Raw genomic sequence first — 17674 nt, 5'->3', positions numbered from 1 at the left:
TGGCACTTCCAGTCCAAATTTGTAAAATTCAATATGTGCTGGCATAAGCTGTCACCAGCACACCGGTCGGCAAAGATGAAGTGGAAAGACTGATTAGTAGGGACTGGATCAAGTGTGCCTATCACGAGAGAAGCCAGAGACCCACCCACAAGCAACACACCATCAACACCCTCTCGACAGCATGTATTTAGGTCACCACCACTGACCAGAGGGGTTCACTCTATCATCCAGTTGGGCGTCTGTCAGTTTACTCGCAGAGTGGGTTTAGTGTGTCACAGGCTATGACAGTATATAGCAACCAGATTAGTGCTATAGCTGGACTAGTTTATCTCAACCAGAATTTTATTTTACTAGTGGGGAGAAACTAAAGGTTGTAATAGCAAGATTACTGAAATGGATATTACATCAATCTGCAAGAGGATTATTACTGATGAGCTTGTACCATAAACATGGATTCTATTCAAGATAAGTAAATGTTTCCAGTTCATGTAAATAAAGAACCGTATTAATCCACGTGTGCATTTGTGTTGTAGAGAGAGGATACTGGCCAACCATACCAACATCCTCTCCCTTGCGTCTTTGCAGTACAAGACTCTACAGTAGCAAATGAGGATAATTCAGTAGTGATTGAAGTTAATCAACATGACTGAAGATTTTGCTTGCTTCTCTAGTATTTTAGCTTGCAGGTGTACTTGTGTTCAAGTGTTGCTATTTTCTGATTTGTTGTTATGTTCTTGCATGTATTCCAGGAGGGAAGCCACAGAACTAATCACATTTCTCTTTTCAGGGGCTTTGCTTGCTCTTTGATATAATGCATTTGTGTAAACCATGAATTCTCTGCCTCCTCCATCCTCTGCCCCTGCGCTGCAGCCACAGATGGCCAATGTGATGGAGCTAACACAATTTTTTTACTTTCAGAACTGACAAATCACTGTCTTACACTGATGATGGTACAACAACTGCTGGCAGCACAAGCTGCTTTCACCGCACAACTACAACTGACCAACCAACCCAACCAACAAGTGCTGCCGACCAGTATACCAACATTCCCACAATTTATAGAAACAGAGGAGGAATGGATTGAATACTTGACTCAGTTCTAAGCACATTACTAATCTCATTGTGTTTGAGGTACTGTTAAGTTACAATACTTTCTTTTGACTGTTGGGTCCTCAGTGTTCAGGTTAAAATGAAAGCTATTCCCACCCATGTTTCCCTACAAACTCATCTGTGACCAAGTAATCACTGCATTAACTCAGTACCATGATCTTTGAGTCCAAGAAGCTGTAGCTAGATATCAGTTCTTTCACATGCACAAAAAGTCAGAATAGACATACCATCAATGGTAACAGAATCAACGGGCATGACTAGGAAGTGTAAATCTGAGTGTAGTTGTGGCAACTTGTACAGTTATTTAATGATACAACAGTGATTTAATGATACATGATGCAATGACATTCAGTGTCACAGATAGTAGAATAAGGGAACAGATCTTAAACTGCTCTGATCCATCACTTCCCCAAGGATTCCAAATCTTAGAGCAATATGATTCGGGTGCCATAGCAGCCGATAAGTTTGACCAGGCCCCAATTTGTCGGGCTGAGTCATCCCTTGGTTGGGACTGCCCCAAGCAGCCATAACAACAATGAGCACATACACAGCCATGCGGACAGCCACACAGACATGTAAACAGGCCTGTGAATTTAGTGAAGTCTTGCCCTACATGTTTTGCTCTCTATAAAAGACATGACTGCTCATCATATATTGCAATATGATATACATGTGGAAAGAAAGGCCATGTCCAAGCAGCTTGTTTGCAATAGCACAAAACTGCCAATTTTGCCCACTCCCAGAAGAAACAGGCTCATGCACATGCAGTGAACATTGTGTTTTCAAAACCTGCAGCAGGTTCTGACAAAAGTGAGATTAAGGTTGTGCCTCCTCCTCACCCTAGTGCTGTGCAACGACGTTCTAACAAACTACTTGTCTCATTATGAATTGCTGGCCATCATGCAAACTTTCAGCTAGACACAGGTGCCTCAGCAACTTTGATTAATAATGCCACATATGAACAATTGGCTCACCACACCTTCCTAAATCTAGCAAGCATCTCACTGCTTACAACGAGCGGGAAATTCCAGTGCTCAGACAGTGTAGTTTGCTTGCCACTTACAAATCTTGCACTAGAACAGTGAATTTTACTGTGTTGAAATCAAGAGACAGTAAGAACATATCCAGTTTAGACACCTCTTATTTGCTTGGACAAAGACAATGTACTTTCAGTGCCTGCTTCTGAGCCAAAAGATGGTTAAAGAATTTCCTGAACTATTTTCAGAAGGAATAGGAAAAGCTAATAACTTTGTAGTGCATGCTACATTGAAAGACAATGCAAAGCCTAAGTTTTTTCAGGCCTGTCCTGTTCCAATTGCTTTAAGACACAAAGTAGACAGTGAATTGAAAGAATTGCAAGACAATGGTGTAATTGCTCCCATTCAAGCTAGTCAGTGTTATGTTGCCTAAGCCTACCAGTCGCATTTGCACTTGTGTTGAGTTCAAGTCTACAGTCAACCCACAGACAGTAGTTGACATTTACCCATTACCTGATTCTGAGAAAATCATGGACAGTCTTGGTGCACGACGTTACTTTTCTACGATAGATTTGCGTGATGCCTCCTTGCAAATTCCATTGGATGACGAACCACAGAAGGCTTTTGTTGTAAATACACGCTTAGGACTGTTCAAGTATTTGCGTTTGCCCTTCAGCGGTACAATGTTACTTGGAACAGTTGGCTGCAAAAGTGCCATTTTGTTCAAACTACCTTGATGTTATTATCGTTTCAGGTTGTACACCAAAAGAACACATTGCCAATTTGCATACTCTTTTTCGAGTGTCACACTTTTCGAGAAGACACTTGTGCCCGTTCCTCACAATGTTTCTGAACTGCAGTCAGTACTAGGAAAGATGATGTACTACATTTGGTTCATACTGAATGCCATTCAGATTACGGCTCCATTCCATCATTTGCATTGCAAAAATGTACCTTTTCTGTTGACTAAGACTGTCAAAACACATTTCAGGAACTCAAAAATGTTTTACTTAGTGACAGATGGTGGTGCATTTTGACCCTACCAAGATAGTAATTCAGCAAGAAGATTAATACTTTTGAAAATAAAACATTCTGTTTGTAATAGTGAAGATACCACTACGAAACCTATTCAGTGGTGCCTTGCTGACGTGTATCAAAATACATTGTTTTTGTAGCTCAACTGGCACACATTTCTCTCCCTAAAACTAGTTTTCACATTTCTTCTCTGCTGTTGGACATGAAATGACGAGCAGATGAATATTGAGATTGCTCCACATTAGGAGCCAACAATTAATTGATATCGGTAATTAAATAAAAACAAACACAAAGAGTATGAAATTAAGGCGTTCATGTATGAATGTAGTAGATTGCTTATATGATGAAAACAGGAAAGAAATGTATTTATTTCACTGCTGTTTACACAAACCAAAACAAAATTACAGATCTCAGGGCTGACTTGACTGGCCATATTCATGACTCAGTTATTAAGAGGAAGGAGGGGGGGACGAATAATCTCACCATTATTTGTTATCATTCGTCATGTACTGCCATTGGCGGCACGCAATACGTCGGTATGGCACGTCGCCTTGGAGCTGTGCGCCACACGTCACTGCCCTCATCGGCAGTCAAAATCTTTGCAACGAGGCCCAGGTATACCTTCTGTGTTGTCTGCCCATTGTCAGTTGTGTGGCTGAAGCTGTGATCTCACAGTTTTGGAAGGTGGATGTTAGCTGTGAATGGAAGAGACCTCATGTCCTCTCATTTTTGCACTTTCTCACTGACTCCCAATTTCGCTCCTCATCCATCTCTCAACTCAACTGCTCTTTGAAATTTTCTTCCTTTCGGCGTCATTGGTGGACAACATTTTCAATGCAGCGCAATGACAAATTGCCATTTCATGATTTCACCTCTCAGTGCTGGGTGGAAATTTTCTATCTGGCATGGGCTAGTGCGTGCCTCAGGGATCGGCATCTTTCTCATGATTTCACATTCTTACAATGTTTTTCTGCATTCGGAAGCTTTTGCGAGAGCAGCTATGTGGCACTTCCTGTAAACGCTTTTTCTGCTTGAGGCCTGGACAGACTCATGTTTAGACTCATGTTTGGGCCTTGTCTCAGAGTCTGCTGGCATCCATTATTTTTAAGGAACATCCTTACGGTCAAGAAAAACATCAACTTAAGAATGCTGGCTTCTACCACACACACCTCCCTGTGTGAATTCTCTGAACTGTGTGTATGTTTCTCCCTGTGGCCATGGGGTGCTGGAATTGTCAGCACATTCCTGCTTTCTAAGGCAGGTAAAATGGTTACTGCCAGGCCAGAACAACTCTCATGATTTTTCATGTCAGGGAAGCTCTTTGCAATGTGTCCCTCCTTCCACCTGGCTTCCCACTGTGTGTTTGCAGAATGTCTGCAGTGTCCTCTGCTCAGGCTCCCACTGCAGTGTGCCCAGCTTCCTGCTCCTCCTCAGCTGCTGCTGCTGCTGCGAGTTGGTGAAAGTGGCTCCGATCGGAGGTGTCACAAAGCTCCTTGTCATGACTATTAAAATTCTGACACAGAAGGTTGAAAATCATGGCAAAATGGGCCATCTATTTTCATTTGTCCATTGGCCATCTAGTTTCATTTGTCCATTGCACACACACACTTCAAAAAGAAAACAAAGGTCTTCACACTCCCTAATAGTAACTCTAACACTTCATTCACTAATGTGGGATGTTGTGGGGTTGATGGTATACATCTTTGGACTGGTATGGGTCATGCCAGAAAGGATGGGATGGGTAGCACTTTCATGTTTTCGCCAACAGTGCACATGTTTTCTTACCTTATAAGACATAAAAAAACAAGATTGATACCTTCTCTTCTACCACAGAATTCACAATCAGGATGTATAATACATTCATCACTGATCTTTGGGAGCCTCCTCCTCATTTACTAGGTTGCATAGTGTCAGCTGTGGAAGCCACGTAGATGGACCTGAATATCAACAAAAAAAAAAAAAAAATTGTTTGTGTACCTAACTTTGTGTACCCTTAACTTTAACATGCAGAATATATTTTTTTCTTTTTTTTTGTTGACTCAATTCACTGGTGTCAGGTGTGCAAGCTGTGTAAATAATCGAATGTCAAAAAATCTAGAAACAAATCTTTCATGTGCCTAACTTTTACACTCGTAAGATTTTAACCAGTCCTTAAATTCTAACATGCAAAATAATGCTAACATGCTTCAATCAACATTTCATGCACTACTTTGCATAGATAAAATGTTTTCTCCACCACCTGCAAGGTATCTTTGGTATGCCTCTGCATATGGCAACAGAAATCTCATCAAATGTTGGTGTGTATTTGGTTTTCACCTTTCACACTAGAGTATTTACAATGAACACCTTGCATGGTAATACAGAAAAACACGGATCCGTCACACTGCATTACAATTAAATATACACAACAAATAAAAAAAACTGGACATGGAAATGGCAATGCACTTGCATGGGCTGCATAATAATCCCATGCTACAGGAAGTATCATGCTGTCGAATGTGGTTGGCACCCCTCAGCATTGCGCTGTGCATTGTGACTGTGCACGGAACCCAGGAACACACAAATTAAACCATTATATGACCTCTCCACATTCACATCAATTGTCTCACAGTCCAGGCGCACACAAAAATGACTGTCACAATAAATGCGTACTAATGACTACAACAGAAAATCTATTCACAAAATAGAGAGTGTTGTTAACAGACATCTTTAATTTTCAGTACCGCTACTGCTGTATGATACTCCATTGAATCATGTACGCTCTCAGGCTGCAGGAATTAAAAATCCCAACCTCGCACTTGTAAAAAATTGAGTGGGCATTTGGTATTACTACCTGTCCCACCGAGTATGGGCCCTTGTACAGTTGTAAGAACTTTGCTATCTTTTTTGTTTCGGCATCCAATGGCCTATGCATTCTAACATTTTGATGACTTAAAGTGTGAGTGTGATTGTGAGTCTGGGTTATACTGATTTATTTCCCCAGACCACATTTCACTTCTTTACAAGATGGCCTACTTGGGATTTGCAGCCACTCTTCTTTACTGGATAGCCAGTTGCTGGAAACTCTCTTGACTTCTTCTCTGTCAAATAACATTAGGTACAGGGACTTCCAAGCCTCTTTCTACTCATGAAATAAGTAGCCATACAAACTTTACTTTTCGTCAGTCAACGATGTATTTGACTTTCAAGCACAATAACAAATTCTCACTTTCAACAAAATATGGAACTTCCAGCAAGTCTCTCTTACAGTCTTACGTTAGAAACAAATTTATTTACATTTAAAAGAAAGTCTGTTTAGATACTATGACTTTCAGAAAAAGAGACTGAAAAAACATCTTGCCTCTACCAAGTCTGAGTCAAGAGTCCACAATAGTACTGTTTCAACTGTTCTTGTTTCACATAACGATAGTCAATGACACAATAAGCACAGAGCGACATAAAAACTCCATGGTTCTTCCTTACACATGCACTAAAACCTCTATGGATTGTCTGACAGGTACTTGTCGGTGCCGTTCGACTGCCGCATCTACTTTCTTCCCGCGACTGATTTTAAACCTGCACACACAAACATGAGATGCGCAGTAGGTAGGATTTTACCATTCCACACTCATATCTAGAATATCGTGTGTTTGAGACAGTATAAGGCTGAGTGGTTCTAGAATTTACACAGAAATTCTCGAATCACTACATTTCCACCCCCCGCCCCCTCTTCTCCTCAGATCGAACACTCAATATTTTATACATAATCATTATGCAAATAATATAACTCATAATAACATTTCATATCTTAACACTATAGATTTTTACATATATTTATATACATAGCTTTCATTTCTATAACAATTCTCTGTCCTCTCTGGAACAATCTTTCGCTTATTGTTTCTCTATTCTTTTCTTATTTTGCTTTGTTATTGAGACATGAGCATTTACTCGTGGCTTTAGTCAGCTTTACTAATGTTTAGGAATTGTGAGGACTCTTTTTCTTTTCCTAATTTCCTTTCTCAATCAAAAACTTCAGGTGTTTGAGTAATCTATTTTCTATTCTTATCTTTTTTACTACCGTTTTTCTAGTATGTACTATTTTCATTAGCTGTAGCTTGGAGGAACTCTGGGCAAAAAGAAAATGTTCTTTTGACACTCATTTACTTCCACAAAACATAATAATGCTAGTTGTTCATGGAATTTACACTTTCCAGAATAATTTCTATAAAATTTGTGACTTTTATCTCAATACTTTCCCCTTCTCCTAGGATCAGCACCTATTCCTTGCTTGTGGGTTGACCTTATGAGAGCACAGGTATACCCCTTACAAAACATCTCGGTTTTTTAGGCTATCATCCTATCTCCACACAAGTATGTCTGCCCTTTATACTTGGTGAATGCCAGGTATGGCCCCCTTATCCTTTCTGAGCAGGCCTCATGGTTCATTACCCTAATATACATTTCTATGTGTACCATAATTATCTTCTGGTAAAGATAGACTTATATCTTAAACTTCACATTCATTCTTTAATATATCATTCACTCCCTAGAGTCCTCCTCTACTTATCAACTTCTATACTTTCAATAGATATTATGTCCCACTATCCTTCAATTCATCAGAGTTTTTATTGCACTGACGTTCTCATGCCTTTTTCTTATTTATCCTTTACTCATTACTATTTTATAGTTGTTTGTTATGTATGGGCACCTCTCCTTATGTCTATTCAACGTAGAAACGTTCCCATATATGTGCGCATAATTCCCTATGTACACACCTTTTCCCCTACAACACCTGGCGGTTCTCACATCGTGACAGGCTTTGTCTTACATAATTTAATGTTTGCATAGAAGTGTATATGTAATGTATGTTTGTGTAGTCTGATTCTTCTTCCTTCTTATGTAAAGATAAGATGTAGGATATTAGTAACCACCGAAATAAGGAAGGACTTCAGCGATAGAAGTTTATGAATATGGAAAGAGGGAAAAGATAGACAGTTCTTCAAGTTGAGAAGTAAGAAAGGAAAAAGTACATGCGGTTGCTAGGATCGAAGAACAGAAAGGAGATAGCCCCAAAGACAGGTAACCCTTCCCACCCCCCTTCCCCAGGATCCCTACCTCTCAGGTACTTGAGTGAGATGCCGGAGGAGGTTTAGTGTTAATTCGTCTCCTACAGAACGGACTTGTCCCACCTTCACCCTTTGATGTCTCCGAAGGAAATCTCAGCAACTCTATGGAAACGGAAAATGAAGAAGAATCAGACACACTTGTTTGTGAGTGTTGTTTGAAAGGTGTTATGTCTGTCTTGTGTTAGTAATGATTTATGTGTTCTTGCAAATAAAGCTTTTAGGTACTATACCCACTCCTTTCAAAATTTATACAAATCCTCCCATCTATATCACATCTCATAGGAGGTATTAAACACTCTGTACAAAATAGAAAAGCTATACACTTCGGTACAACAATTGTTCAATTAGTCACATCATATTACATTTTCCACAAATACACTACTTTATTCAGTTTATTTCGTCTAGATATCACCCCTTTTTCCTGTGATTCTCTTAAGTTGGTCTCTATTTTATGGTCATATTCAGTTTTCTAAGCAATAAGATTATAGGATAGTTATAGATTTTAAAGGAAATCAGTGCAGGAAAACTGTTTTCAAAAAAACACCGAAAACAACTTGGGATCCGACTGTTGTCACTCTGCCCGTTAACTCAGAATGTTAACGTCCCTGGGGGATAGGTGGCAGAATAGTTTAAAATTTTAAAGGAATTAGGCGCAGGAAACTATTTGGAAGAAACACTGAAACAACTTGGGATCTGACGGTTGTTAGTCTGCCCATTAAATCAGAATGTTAACGTCCCTGGGGGATAGATGACTCTGCCCGGGTCCCATGGATCTGATATTAACTTTTCTTGTGCACTCGTAACCAGCAATTTTCTTTAAATTTCTTTTGAAAGTCTTCCCAAGAGGAAAAATTCTCAATATTTACTGTACCCCATTCTGAGGCTTCCCCTAACAGGTACCCCACAGCAAATTTGATCTTCTTAGAATCTTCCCAATTTTTTGATAATGAAGAAATGGGTCAGATGTACATCTCCGTCTGGCGTAAATTTAGGGAATTGTCTAGATAACCTTGAATTAGCTCCCCATTGTAAATCGGTCACAGCTTCACTAGTTAATACAACACTAGGTGAAGAAACCCTTTTTTCTACTTAATCTCTTTCCACAGGTTGCCCATACCCTTCCTGGTATCATTAAGTTCAGAAGAAGGAATAGATGATACATTCCTGGATGTTATTCTCTCAGTAACTTTTCGATCTATAATTTCTCCAAAGTGTTCCTCCAAACTAAATACATTTATAATATCAAAGTTGGCTATTTTCTCTTTTAAATTCCGTTCTACATTATCTACTCATGTACTGACACCTGTAATTTGCGACTGAATGACTGGTATTAACTCATTCTCTTTATCTACACTCTCTTGCAAAGTATACAACCCATGTCTTACATCATTATACTTAATATTGTACACGTTTTCAAAAGATCCTAACTTTTCAGTAAATTTGCATTCTATATTATTACATTTGTTCTCAATGTTAAGTTGTAACCTGTTCGATATCTCTTTAAATGTCTCATTCTGTTTCTGAGTAAGGTCAGTAAACATATAATTTATATGAGTGGTTAAAGAATTTGTCAACTCATTTTTTAGATCTACTTTTAAATTCTCTACTTTAGTACCTATAGCATCAAACTCAGTCTTCAAAGCACCCATGCCTTTGTGCAGATTATTAAATACTTCACTTTGAGAGTCAACCTTGGCACTTAACAAACCCAAATTTGTCCTTTTCTTGCTATCAAATCCAGTCCCCCGTGACTATTAAATTTTCATCTCCCTTCACGATCTGAGTAATTTCTTTTATCTTATAATACATTTCTTCAATCTCTTCATCGCCTGTGGAACTAGATGGCATATAAACTTGTACTACTGATACTGCAGAAAGACTTGGCAAGAATGTGGCCACTGTACATGAGTGCAGCAGCAGTGGTCACAGGAATGTACAGTCGCAAGAGGGTTGAGTTCTGGAAGGCCAAGTGGCACTACCAAGAGGGAAGACCATTGTATTCGACATATAGCTTCGGTGAATCATCCAGTGTCTGTTGCAGCAATTTCAGCAGCAATTGGCACCACAGAGACACAACAAACTGTTACATACTCCAGGACAGCTCAGCTCAGAGCCAAAAGCATTGCATCCACGGAGCCCATCCCACCACCGTTTGTGATTTCAGTTATGCCGAACAACAGCCCATTGGAGAGCAGAGTTGAGGTCTGTTGTGTTTTCTGATGAAGGCTGTGTCTGCCTCGGTGCTAGTAATGGCCAGGAGTTAGGAGGAGGCCACACAACCAACCTGTCAGCGGCTTAGACACACTGGACCTACAGCTTGAGTTATGGACTAGGGTGCAATTTCGTACAACAGTAGGTGCTTCCTCATATTCACTCCATGAGCTACAACTGCAAATATGTATGTCAATTTGGTGATTCGACCTGTTGTGCTGGCATTCATGAACAGCATTACAGGAGATGTTTTCCAACAGGATAACGCTCAACCACATACCACTGTTGTAAATAAACATGCTCTACAAAGTATCTGACATGATGCCTTGGCCTATTCAATCACCAGATCTGTCTCCAACTGAGCACATACGAGGCATCATCATACAATAACTCCAGTGTCATCCACAACTGGCATTAATCGTCCCTGTATTGACCGACCAAGTACAGCTGGCACGGAACTCCATACCACACGCTGGCATCTGGCACCTGTACAACACAATGCATGCATGTTTGCACGTTTGCATTCAACATTCTGGTGGTTAGACTGGTTATTAATGTACCAGAATTTAACATTTGCAATGGCTTATCAGACACTTGCATTAACCAGTGATCTTGCAATCACTTAATGTTACCCTTTTAGTATTGCCATTTTTTTCTGTTGTTGTATCTAGTATTTTATAAATTTACAAATCGTCCAATCCGCCGATAATGAAATAATATTCAAGTATTGTGTATGTTTAGAACCCTCAACACAAAAAGAAAGCTGCAGTCATTTTCAGAAATGATTTAAGAAACTATAAATTACACAAAAATGCAAACACAATCTTATGATACGATAGTTTTTGCCAGTCATGAATGATCTAAGAACTGACACAACAGAGAAATTACTTGAAGTTAATGTCAATACTGTGGAGGTTCCACCTTTTTAAATGGCAGTATTTTCACCATCACATGCACTGATGAGTTTTGTCTCCTTGTTTGGATATGACATGTAATAATGGTAACTTCTGGAAAATCAAAATTATTGTTCTAATTTCTTTTATCTGCGCTGCCACTTTTACTACAATGGAAGCACATATGTTGCCTACACAATGACTCCTGTGCTCAGCATACATAATGGAATATTTTTGTATAGTATAGAATAAAGAAAAACAAGTCCATCAATAACCACTTTGTCTTCTGTGAAAGACATCAACGAAATAACACATATGAAATCAGTATGTGAAAGTGAATAAGAACTGCTCAGTCAGCACATTTTGTCTAACTGATGAAAGTCTATTAATTTCTTACCCATTGCAGCTGTTTAATGCAATCTACTTTTGGAAGCAGTAATGTTGGTGGCTTTTGCGGTCCTGTCAAAATTACACTTAAATCTTCTTCACACATCCCACTGTCTACTGAATTTACTCTTACTGTCCACTCTGGAAACTGCTGTGATACACATTCTTTATCCAAGAAGTGCCTTATCGTAGACCTAGCGACATTCTGTAAATAAATTAAATACAAAATAAAGGAATTATGTACAAGTCAAGAGAAATCTTCAACAGGACATATAAAGGAAAGAAAAACAGGAATACAGGAGTACTAGGATTCAGTAACTTGTCAACACTAAGGCATTAGAAATGAAGCATACATCCAGTTTGGACAATGAAATCAGTCTTTCTTTTTTTTCTGAGGGAAACTTCTTGGCATTTATCTTACGCAGTTTAGCAAAATGAAAAATAAATCTATAGTTATGGCCACACTGAGATTTGAGCTCTGCTCATGTCTAATGGTAGCTCACAGTCTTAGCACCACTCCCCTCAGTAGCAGGATATATGCTAAAGAGCTATTTCCCTTACATGAAGGAAAGAGATAATTATGGCAAGATTGTATTAGGCATGGCCTGGAGAAACAATACAGTGAACGGGTTCCGAGTTCAAAAGGATAAACCTCTTATAGGTAGGAGAGTGGTTTCTTTCAGGATGAAGTCCACCATCACCGGTAAAACAACTAACAACTCGTTCACCACAATCAGGAACAATAGAAACCAGTCATCCCCCTAAGTGGAGAAGAAAAATCTAGCTGTCACATTTGAAGGATGAGTCAAACAGCATCAAGACTGCAACAGTACAAAGTGTGCAAAAGCTGTTTACTATATGTGGTCCCAACAGTTTCATTAAAATTCAATTAATATGCTAGAACCATTTGCATCATTCTACAATGAAGCTTTGTTAGACAGTCATAATAGCACACAAAGAGAATAATTGTAATAAAATGAAATTGATATGAAAAGCTACTGGTGGTTGGAATGTCAGATGAGGAACTATTAACATTTGACAGGAAAATGCTAAGGGAAATTTACAGATCCCTTAATCAGTGAAAATGTCAAATAATGGAGGATTAGAAAAAATGAAGAGTTATTGGAATTGCACAGACTCCACATAGTCATCACAATCCCAAAAAAAAGAAGACTGAGCTAAGCTAGTCATGTAGTTAAGAGTTTCAGACAATAGGCTACGCTAGCAAAAAATGAGGGCTGTTCTTAAAATAACCTCCAGTAGCTACTAAAACATGGAAAAATAGATAATTTTTTTTTTATAAACAATCTGTGCCTACATGTTGACATTGCTTATTATCCTTTCATCAAAGATCAGTGTTGCCTGGTGCTTCAGCCAGTCGCTGACAGGATCCTTGATCTAATGTCGGAAAAGAGATGAGAGTCACTTGATGCCAAGTCTGGACTATAGAGAATGTTGAAATACCTCCCAGACAAAAGAATGAGTTCTTCCTTCATCTGATTCACAGTATGAGGTCACTCATTGTTGTGATAGAGACTGATTCCTTCAATAATATCCCACATTGTTTGTTTAAGACTGAACTTTGGGATTTTGTAAGATTCTCACAATAAACCTATAACGACATAATATTCTCACAAGTTACTCTGGTGAATCCGGTGTCAAAATTCTACTGGAACTCCAAATAAATAAATAAAACTTAACTATCATTTTGTGGGTGACACCATCTGCAAAAACCTTATGGGCGTATTGGGAGAATGTGAGCATATCCATTGTTTGTACTGTTCCTTTGTTTCAGAGTTCACATACTGCATTCACACTTATCCCCTGTCATGATTCTGTAGAGAAACCCTTTCCCCCCTTGATGGTAGAACTGAAGGAATGTCATGGCTGAACTCATTCTTCCAGTTTTGTGAACATCAGTTAAGACATTTTGGCCCCCACCAAGCACAAAACTTACAATAACCTAATCCCTCTGTGACAATGTTAAAGGGGGTTATCCTAGAAATCTGAGGAACATCTTCAGAAAGTTCAGAAATTGTAGAGCCAACATCTTGAATGCACAATTTCATGCAGATGTTGCACAAATTCAACAGTCTCATCTGAAGGTCTAACTTGACCACTTCCGTCATGCACATCTGTGCAACAGCCTTCAATTTCCTGCACCACTCCCTCACAACACCATCACTCATAACCCCATCCTCATAAGTTACTCTGTCAAAACTAAATCTCAGCAACAATGATTCCATCTACTTGCAGAAAGTGAATGACAGAATGTACCTCACAACTGACAGGAGATGCAATAATACCATCTGTTTTAATTGTTTGCTGCTCACATACTGACAAATGCAACTGGAATCTGATTGATGCAACTTCACCTTTGAAGTCTATTTTTACAACCACACAAATGCCATGGAGCTGCAAGGATTTGTTTATTTTTAATACCCAGTTCAAGATTAATATATGAATATTCCCCTTATATGGAAAGCAAGGAAAAGGAAGACACAAAAGTACATGGTAGGATAAAATCTGGGATGTCTAGCTAGGATGAATATCAACATTAAATGGACCCCAATCCTTTATACAGCAGGAAAATAAATCGATGAGACTTGTGGAGCAAGCCTCCAGTTCATCAGGTTCTTGCTATATAAAGATAATGTAATTACTAATAATCTCACCAAAAATTAAGTTAACACAATGAATTTATTATATAAAACAAAAAATCACTAATAAACCTACAGAGATGACTATATCAGAGGTAATAACATAAAACAAGTACAGCATCAAATTAGTTAAAAACTAAATATAATTCAAAAAGTGGTAAATAAGTTTCCAGGCAAGAAAGTACCATGATTCTGTATCCATCAACACACAACACAGGCTCTCAGCAAACCAATACCATTAAAGTTAAAATGAGGAAATATAATCACTCAATTGCAAATCACTGTGCACACACGTGCACATCCGCCTACACACACACACACACACACACACACACACACACATGCACACACATACAGAGGAGCGAGGGGGGGGGGGGGGGGGTGGCTATTTGTGACCAGTTATTTTGGGAGGGTTGGTATGAGAGGAAAGGAAAGGTCTGGGATGACTTAGAAAGGGAGCACTGTGCAGGAAAAGGTGGTGATATGTAGGAAACAGTGGAAGCCAGGAGAGAGGAAGGGAGAAAGAGCAGGGGTGGGTAACAAGTAGTAAAACTAACTCTAGTCCTCTTCTTACTGGTTGCCGCCTTGTGGCTGGTTAAATACAATCACATAAGACTCACACACTTTGGTTAACCAGAATTTCGACACAAGTCCATAATACCCTTTCCAATATGCAAGACAATAATTGCTTCCTTCATTATTTACAACAGCTGCTTTACCTCTTTGGTTGTAACTATACAAGGTGAACTCAAACTTCACTGCAAAAAATCAAATTTTTTTCAGGGACATTTTCTAATTTTATTGGTATAAAAGATCACTGGTCTCTGGTGGCTTATTACAGAGTAAAAACATAAGTGATTTACTCAGTTTATTATCCTTAACTCTGTTTTTATTTAAGAAAATTCACAACAATGAAAAAGCCTGTAATATGCAATCATCAAAATGTACAACACAAAACATTTATCTACACATGTCTAGATACAACAGTAATGGATGTGTTTGCCATCACTGTGGGAACAACTCAGCATATCTTTGCTGTGCTGCTTCTGCACTGTGTTATGGAAACCCATGCACAAAGCACATATTGGCCAATTCTTCACCAGTAAACTTATCCACACTGCTGTACATCACTGTTAACAACCACCCACCACTGCTGGAAAGATAAATCTGATACAGAACCAACCAAAACTGAATGTAAGCTTAAGGGTGAAGAATAAAGTGGGCATTACTGTTGTCAGTGGCAAAGTATCGTGAGTTTTTTAACAAGATTCATAATGTATACTACTTACATTTGCACTGTTGTGCAGATATTTTCCATGCAATACAGATACAAAGATAAATGAAGATGAAAAATCAAACAAAATGTAGTTGCTTTAGAAAAAGCATTTTAACCATCAGCTGTTTTATTTAATCTATACATAATCTACTGGTTTTGGTCATGGACCATCACCACTGGATGTGAGGTAAAGCAGATCAGTTAAAAACATATCCCACTTTCCTTTTAAGCTGATACAATGTCAAGGATATCACAGTGAAACCATCCAAACAACTATCATAACCCATCCTCAAAATACTAACAAACACATCTCACAATGCTTCAAGTCAAATAGAGAATGTAGCACAGAAGAATTTTTTACCACTTTCGGTCATAGACTATCATTACTGCATGTAATGTAAAAGAGGTCACTTAAAAACATGTCCGATTTTCCTTTTAAGCTGGGACAACATCAAGGACATCACAGTGAAACCACCCAAACAACTATTGTAAACCATCCTTGAAATACTAATGAACATGTCTCGCAGTGCTTCAAGTCAAATAGACAATGCACCCTAGAAGAACATTCATGGTGATGCAGGAGGAGTTGGCACAGTTTGCAAACAGCTGAAAACAGCATTGGCCATGAACAGCTGTCTGCAGGCTGCTGCCTCAGTATGTGGTGGCGGCAAAGACTCTGGTGTGTCTCTTGCAACATTTCAAGTGGAGCTTGCTTTGCCCAAGGGCTCTGCTACTCAACAAATCTGCACTCACTGCATAGTGAGTGGCAGGTTGTAACACGTTCATGTCACTCTAGGTGGAGAGTCCATGTGGGGCTGGCCGAACTGTCTCACCTATTCACCATGCTAGTGGATAAGTGGCCACTCCTTCAGCATTGTCCAACCAGACGCACAGTGGGATGGATCTGCTAGTTATTGGAAGCTCCAGTGTTAAATGTGTCTTGGAGTGGAAATAGAATACAGCACTGGAAAGAAATCTGCTGTGCAATTGGTATGGCTGCCAGGGGGGCCCCGTCAGAGACATGATGGAGCCCTTCCTTTGGCTACTGAAGGCGCCCAAATGGAGGGTCTCAACCAGAGCCTCCATCGAATGTGTGATGATCTTGGCTGCAAATTTCTGAATCTATGTAATGGGTTGGAGAACTGTAGGGTTCCTCTTCATATGTCAAGGGTGCACTACATACAGAAAGTGGCTACTCAGTAGAGTACTTGCAGAGAGCACATGGGGCTTTTTTAGGCTAGCACTGATCACGTAAAAATAAAGACACTGACTTCAAAATTTTAATTTATGCTGAAGCATTCACAACAACGTTTCTGAATTTACTGCTCTCCAGGAAACTTGTTGTGGTCAAATGATCCTCAGAACTGAGAGCTGGATGAAAACTGAAGCAGAAAGCTCCAAAATATTTAATGAGGCCTGAAACATATATCAAAAACACAGATTAGATAGCGTACGACAGGGAGTGTTCATTGTAATCAACAAAAATATTGTATCTATCAATGTTGAAATTGAGTCTGAGTGTAAAATTATATGGATGTAAGTAACTCACCTAGGTGAACTCAGATTAATAACTGGACATTTCCACCAATCAGCTGATACCGTCATAACTGTTGTAGAAACATTTAAATGAAGCTTATGCTCAGTAGCAAGGAAATACCCTCATCATGCTATTTTACACTGAAGAGCCAAATAAAGCGGTACACCTGCCTAATATCATGTGGGGCACCCACAAGCACACAGAAGTGCCGCAACATGATGTGGCATGGACTCGACTAATGTCTCAAGTAGTGCTGAATGGAATTGACAATCATGAATCCTGCAGGGCTATTCATAAATCTGTAAAAGTACAAGGGGGCTGGATATATCTTCTGAACAGTACATTGCAAGTCATCCCAGATATGCTCAATAATGTTCATGTCTGCGTAATCTGGTGGCCAGCGGAAGTGTTTAAACTCAGAAGAATGTTCCTGGAGCCACTCTGTAGCAATTCTGGATGTGTGGGGTGCTGCTGGAATTG

General features: G+C 39.2%; 1 protein-coding gene across 10 annotated transcripts in view; it reads right to left on the bottom strand.

Moving 5' to 3' along the window:
* LOC126172355 (citramalyl-CoA lyase, mitochondrial-like) overlaps positions 1–17674 on the bottom strand; it is a 224401-nt gene that overhangs the window by 114935 nt on the left and 91792 nt on the right. For all 10 annotated transcript variants that reach the window (XM_049920882.1, XM_049920884.1, XM_049920880.1 and 7 more), the window contains exon 4: positions 11732–11926. In XM_049920882.1, the coding sequence (XP_049776839.1) occupies positions 11732–11926 (195 nt within the window). The remainder of the gene's footprint in view (positions 1–11731; positions 11927–17674) is intronic.

The sequence above is a fragment of the Schistocerca cancellata genome, chromosome 1 (assembly GCF_023864275.1).
Source record: "Schistocerca cancellata isolate TAMUIC-IGC-003103 chromosome 1, iqSchCanc2.1, whole genome shotgun sequence".
Taxonomy (NCBI): domain Eukaryota; kingdom Metazoa; phylum Arthropoda; class Insecta; order Orthoptera; family Acrididae; genus Schistocerca; species Schistocerca cancellata.
The sequence above is the reverse complement of the archived record's forward strand: the minus strand, read 5'-3'. Positions and strand labels throughout refer to the sequence as shown.